General features: G+C 49.4%; 1 protein-coding gene across 1 annotated transcript in view; it reads right to left on the bottom strand.

The window, feature by feature from the left end:
* The window catches only part of CLIP2 (CAP-Gly domain containing linker protein 2), a 57070-nt gene that overhangs the window by 28464 nt on the left and 12508 nt on the right, over positions 1-16098 (bottom strand). The window contains exons 2-6 of the mRNA XM_003794254.2: positions 13004-13557; positions 4949-5073; positions 2620-2833; positions 1470-1667; positions 391-494 (exon numbers count right to left, since the gene is read on the bottom strand). Coding sequence (XP_003794302.1) covers positions 391-494; positions 1470-1667; positions 2620-2833; positions 4949-5073; positions 13004-13557 — 1195 coding nt within the window. The remainder of the gene's footprint in view (positions 1-390; positions 495-1469; positions 1668-2619; positions 2834-4948; positions 5074-13003; positions 13558-16098) is intronic.

Genomic DNA, 16098 nt, shown 5'->3' with positions numbered 1-16098 from the left:
AACTTGGCCCAGGAGGGCATTGTGTGTGTGTGGACTGGCTCATGGGGGGCGGGGGGGGGCTGGGCCTTCCTCTTGATGCATGACTTCCAGGGACACCTGGTATGACAGCAAACAAATGTGGTGTCCCTGGGTGCCCAGCACCATGCTGGCTACTCTACTCCAGTGATCTTGTGAATCTGCCTAACTGCATGTGGAAGATAGGGATCAGCACTGCACTTCACAGATCAGAAGAATGAGGCCCACAGAGCTCCTCTCGCTAGTCCAGGTGACAGAGCCAGCGAAGGTAGGGGGTGGAATCTGGGTCCCCTACTTCCCAGCCTGAGCTCTTCCTTGTCCTTCCTAGCGGGGCTCAGGAAACACCCTCCCCAGGGCAGGTGGGGCAGTGCACACCTCCTCTCCTCTTCCAGCTGGTTGGACAGGTCCACCTTTTCCTTCCTCACGCTGTCCACTAGCAGCCGGGCCCGCTGTAGTTTCTCTTCGGCTTCTGCAACATACTGGGCCCCAAGTAAGGGCCAGGACACGATCAGCCTCCTGAACAGGGAGTCCAGTTGGAGGGATTGATAGGAGAAAGGCAAAGAAGGGGCAGGGAGCCAGGCCTGGAACCCCATATGCCCTTACTCCCCCACCAACCCCATTGGGCATGGACAGTGGATCTAGATGTGAGGACAGAGGGCCCTCAGAGCACCGGGGAAACAGAGGCAGGCCTTACCCAGTGAGATCCTCAAGCCCACATGCCTTAATACCTGCCTCCCACCCCCAGCCCATATGAGCCTGTCTTAGGCCCTAAGACCTACTATCTTATGAAGGCCCCTGTCACAGCACACACATGAATTTGACCTTACGAATCCTGGCACTCAAGCCAGGTCTCAAATGGGAACATGGGACAGGCGCCCAGGGACCCAGAAGGGTACTCTCACATGGGAAATAAACATCAGAGTAAAAAGAAGACAAGACAGCAACAGCCCCAGGGCTTGGGGTGGGGGTTACTTCCCTGAAATCCAAGCCCTAAATCTGTTCAAATACATGGTCTGAAATATGGACAGTTGTGTACAAAAATGTTTCCTGCTGTATTATGTAGAAAAAGTGAAAAATTGGAAATAATCTAAACAATTAGGAGAATGGCCACATTAGTAAGGACATGGCCTGTGATGGATGGCAACACAGGCATTAAGATGGAGAAGACCTTTCCAGGACCTAGAAAATGCTTGCACTATAACAAGTTGGGAAAAAAACCCAGCATACACAAATTTATAGCCAGGCTCTGAAAGCAGATGTACATATTCCTACCCATAGAGAGAAAAGACTAGAAGGAAATTCACCAGGTCACTGGTGCTCATCTCTGGAAAGGAGGGCATAGGTGCTGCATGGGTACATCTTAGTATTTCTCTGCACCCCCAGGTTCTCCATTCTGAGTGTGTGTGACTTTAAAAGACTGCCTGGAGAAGGTGCATCCTCCACTTGCCACCCACCTGCTCGTGCTGTGCCTTGAGCAGGGCGATCTCCTTCTCCACCTCGCAGATGTGGCTTGTGGCCTTGGCCACCTCAGCCCGTTCCAGGTCTCGTTCAGCCAGTAACTGCTCAATGTGCTGCTGCTTCTCCTTCAAGGCCTCTTGCAAGGCTGTTGTGCCTGAGATCTTGCGGGCATAGCGCGAAGAGGTCTCTGTGAGCTGCAAGAAGGCATAGGTGCAGGTGGGTCAGTTGGGCTGATCCAGCCTAACCCATAGCAACCCAGCAGGCAGGGAGCTCAAGTACCTCAAATCCCAGGGTCCTGCTCTTCCCTCACCAGTACCTTAGATACCCTGGCCCTTGTCAACTCATGCAGGGAGGAAATCTGATGTTGGAGATTCAGGAAACTTTCCCTCTCAGGTCAGTCAGCTCCTGATGATCAGAGCCCCTGGGGCTTTGCTCAGAATGGGTTCCCTCACCTTGGCCACCTTCTTCTGGGCCAGGAGAAGCCTCCCACCCTAGACTGGGCTTGGAAAGAAGGCCTTTGGCCCATACCCACTAAGCAGCTTCCTCTTCTCCTCTCACCCAGGATCCCTATGCCAGTCCTTCTGGACCCTCTGCCCTGCATCTGTATGACCCTCCTTTGACTCCAGGGGAGGGCTTATACTACCAACAAATCAATAATATAAAAATAACAATAAATGTAAATGAATCAATCTTCCCTATTAAAAGATATGCACTTTCATCTTTGTTAAAAAACCCCAAACTAAAGGTCAGGCATGGTGGCTTATGCCTGTAATCCTAGCATTCTGGGAGGCCAAGGAGAGTGAATTGCTTTAGCTCAGGAGTTTGAGATGAACCTGAGCAAGTGCAAGACCCCATCTCTATAAACAGAAAAATCAGACAGGCACTGTAGCCAGAGCCTATAGTCCCAGCTACTCGGGAGGCTAAGGCAAGAGAGTCACTTGAGCCCAAGAATTTGAGGTTGCTGTGAGCTATGATGTCAAGCACTCTACAGAGGGTGACAAAATGAGACTCTAAAAACAAAAAACAAAAAAACTGAGGAATGACTAGAACCAGAGCAAGTTGGAGACAGGTTGCAACGCCCGGATCCCACCATTTCTAACCCCTTATACACACATTTGAGTACCCCTTCCCCAGCCCTGCCCTCACCAGGCCACTGCGGCTGGGTCGGCCCCCGACAGAAGAGGCCACAGAGCTGACAGAGCTGATGGAGGAACTGCTGGGACTGTGGGTCAATGCTGAGACACCCATGGCCATACGCTTAGTCTTCTTGGCTTTGGCTGGGCTGGTGGACGGGAAGCCGATGCGGATCACCTTGTGGATGGGTGCAAAGAGACCAAACTTGGGTGGGCACTGGAAATATCTAGGGAGGCAGGAGAGACACATGTTGCTGTCATGGGCCCACAGCCTGGAGCCTCACCTGCCTCCCCCTCCTCTTCAGAGCCCAGCAGAAAAAGAGAGGTACCTCCTTAAGGCACTATTACCCACACCCCAAGGTAGAAATTCTCCAGACCAATAGACAGGATTCTTAGAAAGGGAACAGAGGTGAGTAGGGCCTAAGAGTCTCTGCAGCTGTGAACAGCCAATAGGAATACTCTTGAGGGAACAGCAGTTACTGGGATGCCATTATGCCAGTCTCTGTATATAAATGCTCATTTCAATCCCTCAATGTTACTTATACTCACAGATGAGGAAATTTAGGCTCAGAGAGGTTAAGTAACTTGCTCACAGGCACACAGCTGGTTAAGTGGCAAAGCTGGCTTTGGGCCCCCACCAAGTCTGCTGGGTCCCAAAGACCACTATGCTTGGCTCTCATAGTCCTCAGCGGCCCCTGCTCTCAGGCTGTCCTTGGACCACCCCCAGAACCAAGGAATCCCATCAGCTCTCTGTCTGGTGGTCCCTGCATGGAAAAGCAACAGCCTGATGGAGATACCTTGGGGTGGCCTGGGGGCTGCTGCCCAACCTGCCCCTGCATCCTGAAAGCAATAGTGAGTTGAGAGAAACATTTATCTTGAAAACAGGGAGGCAAATGTCATGGAAACCTGAGATTCTCATTTTCTCTCAGAAAGTCTCTGGTCACGGATTCCATGTTGGACCACAAGAATGGGGTCTTTCCAGGTTCTGATTTACCTTGAATCTGCCACCTTATTCCACCTCCTCCCACCTTCCAGTCTTTGCTCAAGACTGTCCCTGCCACCCTCTGGCCTATCTCCTCCCACTGCTTCAAACTGTCACAGCCTTATCTGAGCCAGAGTCCAGCCCAGGCACTCAGGGTGTCTCACCCCAGTTCACACCCATGACAGACACTGCCCACTGACCACACTTTCCCACATCCCCAGCGAACCCAGACACAGCCTTAGACCCTCCTAGACCAGCAACCTCGATAATCAGTTCCCTTTCACCAGAAATGATGTGAGACCTGGGACTCATGTCTGAGGTCCACCTCTAGCCACATATCACTGGACACTGTCTTGTTATTTCATGTGTCCTTGGGGAACTGGCAGAAGGCAGGGACTGCTCCCTCTTCTTTTTGAGAGCTCCTGCCCCACTTTGCGTATGGCATGAAGAAGGGAACTTGGTAATCCATTCCTGGGTTGGTGGGTATTTAGGCTGTTTTTACATTTTGGCGATTATAAATTGAGCTGGAATGAACAGTATAGTGCAAGTGTCCCTGTGGTAAGAGGATTTTTTTTCTTCTGTGGTATATGTATACCATGGAATCCTATTCAGCCACTAAGAAAGATGGAGACTTTACATCCTTTGCTTTAACCTGGACAGATGTGGAACACATTATTCTTAATAAAGCATCACAAGAATGGAGAAATAAGGGCGGTGCCTGTGGCTCAGCGGAGTAAGCCACATATGCCGGAGGTGGTGGGTTTAAACCTAGCCCTGGTCAAAAACTGCAAAAAAAAAAAAAAAAAAAGAATGGAGAAATAAGAATCCTATGTACTCAATTCTGATATGAGGACAATTAAGGTCCTAGTACACAGTGAGGGGTGGGGGATGGGGAGAGCTGAGAAAGGGAAGGAGGGAGGGAATGGGAGGTCAAGGGATGTGGTGTAGCTTTTGGGGGCCAGATGCAAATGTAAGAGGGTCCTTATCTAACAAAAGCAATCAATGCAACCTGGTTCTGTGAATACTCAATGAATCCCCAACAAAAAAAAAAAAAAAAAGAAGGGAACTTGGGACAGCAGATTCTCCTAGAGCTTGCCTGTGTGACCTTGAGAATAACCTTGCCTATGTGACCTTGAGAATAACCTCTCTGGCTTCCAGTTTCTCATCTGAAAAACAGGATGATAATCCTATCACTTGCCTTAGCGGGGTGTTGCGAGGAAAGAGTGGAGAAAGCACCTCTAGTGTGATGTCTGCCATGATACCCCCAATGCTGGCTTCTCAGTGCCCCATCCCTATCCCCTGCACCCATCCCAGGCACAGAGGAGGCCATCTAGTACTCCTCAAAAGAAGCCCACCATACCTGGTACCCGCCACCGCCCCATCATTCTTCCCAAGGGGCTCGTCCAGCTCCACGCCACACCACTCGCCCTTGGCAAAGTCTGTCTCCCCCACGTACCGCACCACACCAGTCTTCGTCCCACCAACCTGTCGACACACAGAGAGTCAGGTCCAGAAGATGCAGTGGGCACAGGCAGAGATGGCATGGATCCCATCCTTCCTTTCCAGTATGCAGGGGACAGGGGAGGAACTGAGAGGTAAAGAGGGGGAGACGCCCAAGGACAGCTGGGAGGAGGTTAACCAGTGCCTCTAGGGCTGTCTCATATAGGAACACAGATTTTGCAGGCAGACACACAAACCTGCATTTAAATGCTGTCAGTTTCATGCTGTGTGAGCCCAGACAAGTTACCTAACCCTCTGAGCCTCACCACCTTTATGTGTAAAAAGAGGTTTTGTGAGAATTAAGTCTTACATATACAGTATTTGGTACAAACTAGAGCCTCAGTGAATTTTATCCTTAACATAGTTTTAATTGTGGTTTCCAGTGGCTGGCAGAGGGCCGATGGGAGTTATTGGTAAATGGGTATAAAGTTTCAGTTACAAAAGACGAAAAGTTCTGGAGATTTGTTATACAACAATGTGAATATACTTACTGCTACTGCACTGTACACCTAAAAAATGGTTAAGATGGTAAATTTTGTTACATATTTTTTACCACAATTAAAAATATCTCACAGTAGGCGGTGCCTGTAGCTCAGTAGGTAGGGTGCCAGCTACATACACCAAGGCAGGCAGGTTCGAACCCAGCCGGGGCCAGTTAAAACAACAATGACAACTGCAACAACAACAAAAAAATAGCTGGGTGTTATGGTGGGTGCCTGTAGTCCCAGATACTTTGGAGGCTGAGGCAAGAGAATTGCTTAAGCCCAGGAGTCTGAGGTTGCTGTGAGCTATGACTCCATAGCCTACCCAGGGCGACAGCTTGAGTCTGTCTCAAAAAAAAATCTCACAGGCAGTCTACTTGCTCAAGACTTTTGGGGTATGGCTCTGGGCCATGATCTTCAAACTTGGCTCAGAATAAATCTCTTTAAATTATTTTACAGAAGGAGGAAGGGAGGGAAGAAGGAAGGAAGGAAAGAAAGAAGGAAAGAGAAAAAGTAGTTTTGTGACCAAATAAATTAGGAAAAATGTACATTAGATCCCCTTCCAGAAAAACTGATACTTGGTAATGTACTAAAAGCTTTAATTCATGCAATAAAAAAACAAACAAAATCTCATAGGATGGATAACAAAAAGTGTGATTATTACTGTAAAAAATAGTATTTATATAAATACTTTAAAATGTCAAAAGTCCAAGTTACATATATGCATAGATTAAAAAGTCAAATACATCCAAAGCCTCAGAAAGCCCCAAAAGTTTTTCCCTGGAAATGAACTCTTTTATTTTTTAAGCAGGATCTTCTGGAGTTTTCCTCACTAGCTCTAATTTATTCTTTACTTCTTAATTTTTCAATTTTTGGTGACATCTACCAGCTTCCCACCAAGGACAGTGAGGCACAAGCTTCCAGTCCCCACCAGGTTCACTCCACATCTCTGGCTCTCCTTCCGAAGCAGTCATATGTGAACTCTCGTTAGACTCTGGGCCGACAGGACTGTGGCTGAAGGAACAGGACTCACAGATGAGGTTGGTATGTTGCAGGCACTTTTTCCTTTTCAGCACAATTATTTTTCCCCAAACAGATAACAATTATTTTTTGTTCGTTTGTTTTTGAGACAAGAGTCTCAAGCTGTTGCCTTGGGTAGAATGCTATGGCATCACAGCTCACAGCAAACTCAAATTCTTGGGCTTAGCGATTCTCTTGCCTCAGCCTCCCGAGTAGCTGGAACTACAGGTGACCACCACAACGCCTGGCTATTTTTTGTTGTTGCTGCAGTTGTCATTGTTGTTTTAGCTGGCCCCGGCTGGGTTTAAACCTGCCAGCCTCGGTGTATGTGGCCAGCACCCTATCCTCTGAGCTACGGGCGCCTTTTTTAATGACCGTTTGCCTAGTTTTTATGGTCTAAACATTAATTCAACCCCAAACTTTCAAAAGTCTAAATCTCCTGCCAAGATTTCAAGGGCATTGGGAATTCTATCAAGTTCTTTCTGAAGATGTCTCTCTGAGAGCCATGGGGCCCACTCCAGACAAACTGGCCACCTACAGGCCCGTCTGCAGCCTGGTCACCAGTCTGGGATCTCCTGTCACCATTATCCTGAAGTGCCCTTCACTTCTCTCCTGGGCTCAATCTTGTTTCCTGGCTCCCACATCTTCTTCTTGCTTTGATAGAGCACCTCCTCCTATAGCTTTCTAAGAAAACATACATGAAGAAATAAAATATTCAAGATTTTCATATCTGAAAATATTTTTTCTTTTTGAAATTTTCTTTTTCTTTTTTTTTTTTTTTTTTGAGACAGAGTCTCAAGCTGTCCCCCTGGGTAGAGTGCTGTGGCATTATAGCTCACAGCAACCTCCAACTCCTGGGCTCAAACGAGTCTCCTGCCTCCGCCTCCCAAGTAGCTGGGACCACAGGCGCCCGCCATACGCCCGGCTATTTTTTGGTTGCAGCCATTGTTGTTGTTTGGCGGGTCCAGGCTGGATTTGAACCCGCCACCTTAGGTGTACGTGGCTGGCACCTTAGCCGGTTGAGCTACAGGCGCCGAGCCTTAAAATTTTCTTTCTCAAAGACATAATAGGCTTTAATCATGTCTTAAAACATTTTTATTCTAACTTGCTTTTTTAAAAATGTAGGTAAAAATTCACCTAACATAAAATTTACCATTTTAATCATTTTAAAACATACAATTCAGCAGCTCTTGGTACATTCAAGAACATTACTGCTATCTAACTGCAGAATCCACCATTAAATTTTAGAATTCCATCACCCTAGAAAGAAATCCCAGACCCACAAGCAGTCACTGATACCCACAAATCTACATTCCGTCTCTACAGATGTACCTATTCTAGACAATTTCACAGAAAAGGAATCAGGGTGGTGCCTGTGGCTCAGGGGGCAGGGTGCCGGCCCCATATACCAAGGGTGGTGGGTTCAAACCTGGCCCCAGCTAAAAATGCAACAAAAAATAGCTGGGCATTGTGGTGGGCGCCTGTAGCCCTGGCTATTTGGGAGGCTGAGGCAAGAGAATTGCCTAAGCCCTGGAGTTGGAGGTTATTGTGAGCTGTGACTCCATGGCACTCTACTGAGGGCAACATAGTGAGACACTGTTTCAAAAAAAAAAAAAAAAAAAAAAAAAGAAAAGGAATCACCATTGGGTCTGGCTTCTTTCACTGAGCCTATGTTCTCAAGCTTCCAGGTTATAGCACAGATCAACATCCGGTTCCTCTTTATGGCCAAATGATATTCCACCGCCATGGACAGATGACATTCTACTTATCCATTCATCTGCTGAGGGACTTCTGGGCTGTTTGCCCTTTTCAACTATTATGAATAATGTTGCTATGAACATTTGTGGGTCAGGCACAGCAGCTGACTCCTAGTACACTGGGAAGCTGAGGGGGGTGGATTGCCTGAGCTCAGGAGTTTGAGATCAGCCTAAGCAAGAGAGAGACCCTGTCTCTACTAAAAATAGAAAAATTAGATGGGCATTGTAGTGAGAGCCTATAGTCTCAGCTACTTGGGAGGCTGAGGCAAAAGGATCGCCTGAGCCCAAGAGTTTGAAGATGTGAGCTATGATGCCATGACATTCTACCCAGGGGACAGAGTGAGACTGACTTAAAAGAAAAATTGTATACTAGTTTCTATATGAACATCCGTTATCAATTCTGTTGTTACTCTTGAATAACAGGTTGGTTCCCTCAGAATTTCAAAGGCTCCTTCTGGGATTTAAGCTCCCAGTGTTGCTGTTGAGAAGTTCACAGCCAATCACAGTCCCAATTCTTTATGTGAGACTGTCTATCCATTCTGGAAATCTTCGGCGCCTTCTCTTTGCTCCAGGGCTCTTCAACCAAAAACCCTTGCCAAATCTGGGAATTTTCTTGAACTGCCTATCTCCTCTTTTTTTCCTCTTATTCTTTCTACAACCATGATCATTTAGAAGTTGGATCTACTGGGCCAAGTTTTCTAATATTTTTCTCTCTTGATTTCATCTTTTTGGTCTCCTTTCTGAGAGATTTTCTTAACTTTATTTTCTCACACTTCTGTGCTCAAATTTTTCATTTCCCAGAGCCTTTCTGCTCACTGAATATTTATATTTACATGAATATTCATGTTCTTGAATATTCATGTCACATCCAACAGAGTTTTGTTCATATTTAATGCCTGTATTATCTTCACTCGTTTCTCAGAGGACCAGCCATCTTCTCCAGAGAAGGTTCTTGTATGCCCACCATGGAGGGCATAGGCTTGGCCGCCATTGTCAGGGAGCTGTGTGAGGGAGAAGCTGGCAGGGTGGGAGTACTCAGCCTTCAGAATAGAAATGTTCATTTCATTCTCCTTTTCCTGCCTGGGAGGTCTTCATCCAAAGACCCTCCGTGACCCTCTCAAGAGACTAAGTATATATCCCAGACATGGGCTGGAAGAAGCCCGTGGGCAAAGGAGAACAGGACCTTAAAGGGGATGTTGGGGGAATGGGGGAAGGGGTGGTTGGTCTAAAGATTTGTTAACTGGTTCTCCTGTTTCTGGCTTCAGCAGCAGCCTCATTTATAGAGGCTACCATGTGGCTGAGTCCTGCTCTCCCCCCAGCTGCTAGCTTGCTAGCTTTGGACTTGGCTCCGGAGGATTTGCAGCTTTGTTGCTGCAGTCTCCTCTCCTGCTCTCTCTGTCCTTGAGGTGTTTATAGCCCTTTTTTTTTTTTTTTTTTTAAATCTCTTTACTGTCATTCTAGTGCAGGTTCAGGGGACACTGCAAGTAAATGTGCATGTTTATCTGAACCTAAACATGACTCTGTAAATGTTACTTTCCTGACCCCACCAAGTATGCTCAGGTGTGCCCTAAAGAGACTTGCTCCCTAATTAAATATAGCTCCCTGGACTGATGTTCAGAATAGACTAAAGGATAATGATGATGATAATACTAATATAAACTTGTTTCATTTCTGTCTCTTCTTTTTTTTTTAGAGACAGAGTTTCACTTTGTTGCCCTCGGTAGAGTGCCGTAGCATCACAGCTCACAGCAACCTCCAGTTCTTGGGCTTAGGTGATTCTCTAGTCTGAGACTCCCAAGTAGCTGGGACTACAGGCACCCACCACAATGCCCGGTTATTTTTTTTGTTGCAGTTTGGCTGGGGTTGGGTTCAAACCTACCACCCTGGGTATATGGGGCCAGCGCCCTACTCACTGAGCCACACGCGCTGCCTCATTTCTGCCTCTTCTAAGGACCAACTCTGTGCCAGGCACATGAAAGACACAAATTCCAAACCCATGACATGGGCACTGTACTCCATTTATGAAAGAAGAGACTGAGGTTCTCAGTAGCCAGTGAGTGGAAGAGGCCCACCTGCTCTCCTTTACTATCTCAATCCCAGCTGGGCTCAATCCCAGACAGGGCCCCCATGCTTCTGTGTCTCCTCTGAGTAGGGCCCATGGGTGTCAGCCACAGCAGGCCTGTCTGTGAGCCTGGGTCAGTTCTCTCTGCCCTCTGGCCCTCAGGCCCTCAGGTGGGGTTGCCATCTCAGCTCCTTTCTGGCACCAAGTCTCAACCCACCTTCTCCCTGCGCAGTCTTGGTTTCTGTTGCTTTGTACATAATTTCCACCTAGAATGTGCTTTCTTTTTCACAACCTAAATCCTAAACTGGTGGTTCCCTGGCTGGCTCCAGAGGCTGCCATACCAGGCCACATTGCTTCTGAAGCCAACTTCTCTAAAACTTAAGTCAGACAGACCCATCTCCAGAGGTGGACTTTCTGGACCACATCTAGAGGTGCCTGCTCTCCTCTCAGGTTCTCTAGTCTCTCCAGTCACAGGCCTGCCCAGTGAAGTGCTTTGGTCCCATGTCCCTAGGTTAATGCCAGGCCATTCCCCAAGCTTAGCCCTAACACCCCATTCCTCCAGGCAGCCTCCCCCAACTAAGCCAGGACCACAGGATAGTTTCTCAGAGCCCTGTGGCACTCAGCCCAGTGCCTGCCACTAATGTACTGCAATCATGCACATAGCAGTCCCTCTGCAGCAGCTGGATGACTGTAATACAGTAAAACAGATTAAATTAAATTTTTGAAAGCTATTTCCTGCAAGGCCTGTCTCTTCAGCCAGCATGGCAGGGACCAAGTCTGGCCATGTCTACCATCAAACCACCTGGGAGAGTGGAGGGGCAAGTCCCTGTTATGGGCAGGGTCCACACCCTTCAGCAGAGCAGAGATGACATGGCTTAGTACAAGGACAGAAGGCTGTGGGGGCTGGTTGGAACCCTGGTCCTGATGTCACCTCAGACAAGTACCAAATTTCTTTGGGCCTCACTTTCTCCATTCATAAAGGGGGGAATGATAAAACTAGGTTACAGTATAGGTTTGAGGACTCAACAGGTGCAACTATTTCCCCTGATCACCCTGCCCCTACCCCAAACAGTCTTTCCAAAAGCCTTCTCGAGAAACCTTGGCTCTGTGAGGAGTGATCCCCAGAGCAGGGAAGGACCCCAGACTTCCCATCCTTCCCCACTTGGCCATGGAGCTGCAGGCAGGTGCTCCCCACCTCAGGATGGAACACTCATCCCACTCTCCCTCAAGAGGCCAGACTGACAGGACGCAGGGACTCCTGCCTCCCCTGCTGACGACACTCCCCCACGCACAGCAGACACGGTCAGGGATATCCTAGTGTGCTACACCCCCTTCCCATTGCTGTAATCAGCCCAGGGCCACCTCAGTCATAAGTCTGGCATAGCAGGAAACAACTCTGTACCACCCACCTGGGCACCCCAGCCTAAGTCACTGCTGTGTTCAGACTCTTGTGGGCCACCATCTGCCTTCCAACCTGGTCAATAGCTGGGACCAAAAGAGAAGAGGGCCCCTGGTAGGAAGATTTCATCTCCAGAGGCTTAAACCTCTTGGTTTCAACAACACTGATCGCTCAGGTCATAGCTGATAAGAGGTCTGTGTGACCTGATCCTGAGCCAGGGGTCTCTTTTGTTGTTAAAAAAAATTTTTTTTTGAGACAGAGCTTTAAGCTGTCACCCTGGGTAGAGTGCCGTGGCATCACAGCTCACAGCAACCTCCAACTCCTGGACTCAAGCAATTCCCCTGCCTCTACCTCCCAAGTAGCTGGGACTACAGGCGCCCACCACAACGTCCGTCTATTTTTTTGGTTGCAGCTGTCATTGTTGTTTGGCAGGCCCGGGCTGGATTCAAACCCGCCAGCTCAGGTGTATGTGGCTGGCACCTTAGCAGCTTGAGCCACAGGCACCAAACCTGTTAATTTTTTTTAACAAAGTATTAATCTATTAATACAGTAAAACAGATTAGATAAAATTATACTTAAAACACAGAGGACAAACTTGGAAGGCTACTTCCTGCAAGGCCTGTCTCTTCAGCCAGCATCCACAGGACTCTGAGCAACCCAAGGCCCAGCTTCATCTTCAGCATCATGGGAAGGTGATGCACGTGACAGGGCAGAGCCCAGAAAAATGACCTCCTTAGTGTATTCACGTTGCTTGGGCCAGAGATCCTGAGAATTCTAGTCCCCAGGCTTCTCCAGTACATCCCAGGCACGTGCCTGCTGGTTCACTGGACCAACCGATTATATCAATAATAACCAGCATTTACAGGGCACTTGCTAAATATCAGGTGCTGTCCAAACACAACACATACTAATGCATTTCAAACAATGAATGAGGAACTGTTAACATTTCCATTTTATAGATGGGCCAAGAAAGATTAAAACACTTGTTGTGAGTCACATAGCAATAGTCTGCACAGCCCACATGATCTGTATCCCTTGTCACTCTGTGTGGTTCTGATGAGGAAAATGTGCCCTAGCCTGGACCCTGCCCCAGCCCCCTCTGAGTCACCTCCCTGCCCACCCCCCAGGATCCAGCTTGCCCATGTAGGGTAAAGCAGTGGAGGGAAGGGAGGCCAGGGAGGCCACCTGCACTCACCAACACACGGTCTCCTAGGCGCAGATCTTTGTCACCTCGCTTCACGGAGCCACTGTCTGAGAGGTTGGAGCCCGACTCGTTGCCTGTCTTCACCGAACTGTTGAGGACGCTCTCCCGCAGCGGGATGACACGGCTGGTCAATGGGGGCGTGGCCGTGCCCGAATGCAACGACAGGTTCTGGGCAGTCAGCGACTCCACTGAATGGGTGTCACTGCCCGAGCCCTCGGCTGTGGGCTGCCGCGTGAGCTTGGAGGGCCGCGTGAAGATGCCCTGCAGGGCTGGGCACTCGAAGTAGCGCACGCCGCCCACTGCACCATCATTCTTGCCCACTGGGTCATCCAGTACCACGCCTGCCCACTGCCCGGGTGCAAACTGTGTCTCGCCTAGGTACTGTACCACGCCTGGCTTCACGCCATTCACCCACACCCGCTCGCCCAGTACAAAGTCCCCCAAGAAGTCATCGCCCACCTCGGCCACCTTTGGGCCCGGCTTCTCAGGGGCGGTGGCTGCCGGGGAGGAGGAGGAGCTGGATGCCTGCTTGTGCAGCGGGGAGCCTGCAGAGAAGAGGAGGGAGAGGCAGAGGTTAGTGTTGGTGTGAGACCTGGATCTAGGGCACAGAGTCAGGGCCAGAAGTGCCTGATGAGAAAACCGAGGCAGACGTGGCTGACAGTGTGGCCTTGGGCAGGTCGCTCCCTCCTTTTCCAGCCCCTCTGGGAGGTTCTCTTCCTCAGAAAAAATAGCTGCTTCCCGCTACTCAAGGTCACTCAAAGTCTAGGGCCAGGGATGAACTACTCTTGAGAATCACAAGCCACCACGTCCCCACCCTGGTGGGGCCCTCCACTGTTAACCCAAGACCACCCATGGCCCCTGTGTGGGACCCAGATGGTGTTCGAGTGATCTCTGGGACCCATCTTTGTCCCTAGACAGCTCCAGGGGTCTTCCCAGGACTATATTAACCCAAGAACATGGGAGGGAAGATAAGGAGGTAGAAGCAGGCACGTAGTCCTCACCATTTCTTCGAATGAACTCCAGGCTCTCTGGCCTGATATGGGCTTAGCGGTCACCTCATCCAGCCCCTACCTATGAGAATGACTCTGAGGCCCAGGGAGGCCCAAGGCCACACAGAAGAAATGGGACTCGAACCCAGAGAGGGGCTGCCTGTTAGGCCTGAGCGCTGACATGCTACAGATAACAGAAGGAAGGGAAGCAACTTGCTCAAAGTTGTTCACAAAGCCACAAAGCAGGGCTAGCACCATTGTGAACATATGTGTGCCAAGCTCCCTACATAGGGCCTGCCAAACCCATCCATTAGCCTGCCCTGTCCTGAGCTGCCCGTCCATCTGCACCCCTAGGTGTTGAGGCTGCCCCATTCCCTGCCCGACCCAGTATCAGGCAGAAAGCCCTCCACTCCAGAGGATGACCAGCCTGTGAAACAGCACGGCAACAGCAAATAAGCAGGCACTGTCATACCTCACTCAGAGCTGGTGTTTCGGGTTCATTCCTAGGAAGCCAGGGGAGTGGCTGCAGGGCAGCAGCCCCTACGGGCAGCCACTGAGCTGCAGGCTTGGCCCCATCCAGCCATTGCCCTCCAGAACCGGGAGCTGACACTCAAGCACAGAGCTTCAGGGGTGACCAAGCACAGGGATCTCCCTCCAGGGCACTGGCAGCAGGTTGTGAAAGGCAGAAGCATGTAGCCACCCAGGGCCTGGACAGCCAGTGTGAAAAGCCCTGACTAGTGGGAGGGCACGGGGTGTGGCTCCTGGACAATGCAGTAATTACACCCTTTCTCTAAGCTGTGTGCTCAGAGCTCCACACACAAGAGCTCACCTGATCAGATACCAGGCACTGTATTCCAGCTGCCAGACAGCTGGCAGCACAGCCAAGTGCTGGCCACAGGCCTCTGGCTCTTGGTGCAGGACATTCCCATGCATTTGACAAGTGTGTGCCAAGCACTGGCCATGTCAAGCCCATTCTGTCACCTCAAATCTCAGACTTCCCTGAAGGGACTGGTTTCCTAGAAACTGACCAAATTCTACAGCCCCCTATGTGCAGGGAACAATCTCACATTTATTCCTGTGTGAGGATCTCTCCCCTCTTTCTCCTGTTTAGAGAAGAGCCCAGAGGGCACCCTGGGCTGGGTGAACCCAAGGCTCCTCTCTTCCTCTGAGATCTCAGGAGCGGCAGCTGTAGCAGCTGAGGGAGCAGGTCGTGGAGCCCCCTGCATGGACCCTACCTCCTCCCAGCCCTGCTTCATCTTTGCCGTATGCCTCAAAGTCTCCATTTCCTTCAGTACCTTTTGTCACAGGGTAGTCCGTGCCTGGCCCATATAAATGAATAAAACAATGCTGACTATTACTGTTATTTTGATGAGAATGATTTATATTCAAAATAAGGAATTTAATAAAATTTTAAAACACAAGGCCCAGGAGTTAGACAAAGGACTTCCAGAAGGTCCTGGAACTGCCCTACCCCTACCTAACTAAACTGAGAGGGGCAGATGAGCCGCCAGCGTTGCTGTAAAATACCAAGTGGGAACACTTAGCTCTCACAGACGTCATCGTGCTGGTTCCTGCACCCAGGCCGAGATCCTGGGAGTCCCAAGCTCTGATCTAGGACGAGCTTGTATTACAATTTTTGCTGGGATCATGATCATACCAGTAACAGAACTGAGAGGCTCATACACACTCACACATACACACACATGCTTACACACGCTCACAAGCATACAAATACACATATACACACTTACACATGTGTGTGCATGCATACACACCTACACACCCCTGTCCCTCGCTCACTCGCTTTCTGCCTAGATTCCCCTTGCCTGGTCAGCTGGCCCCTTCCTTAGGAAGCTGCTCTGAAAAGCACCAAAGCTACAAATTACATAGTGCCACAGGCCCCAGCCCCTTTTCACACTGTCCAAGGAGCCCGTGGGCCCCATCACCATCAACAACACAGGTTAGGCTGGGCGCAGTGGCTCATGCCTGTAATTAATCCCAACACTTGGGAGGCTGAGGTAGGTGGATTGCTTGAGCTCAGGATTCAAGATCAGCTTGAGCAAGAGATCCTGTCTCTAAAAAAAAAAAAAAAAAAAA

The sequence above is a fragment of the Otolemur garnettii genome, unplaced genomic scaffold (genome assembly GCF_000181295.1).
Source record: "Otolemur garnettii isolate 467f Iridium unplaced genomic scaffold, OtoGar3 scaffold00077, whole genome shotgun sequence".
Classification (NCBI taxonomy): Eukaryota; Metazoa; Chordata; class Mammalia; order Primates; family Galagidae; genus Otolemur; species Otolemur garnettii.
This window is presented reverse-complemented; position numbering and strand designations above follow the sequence as displayed.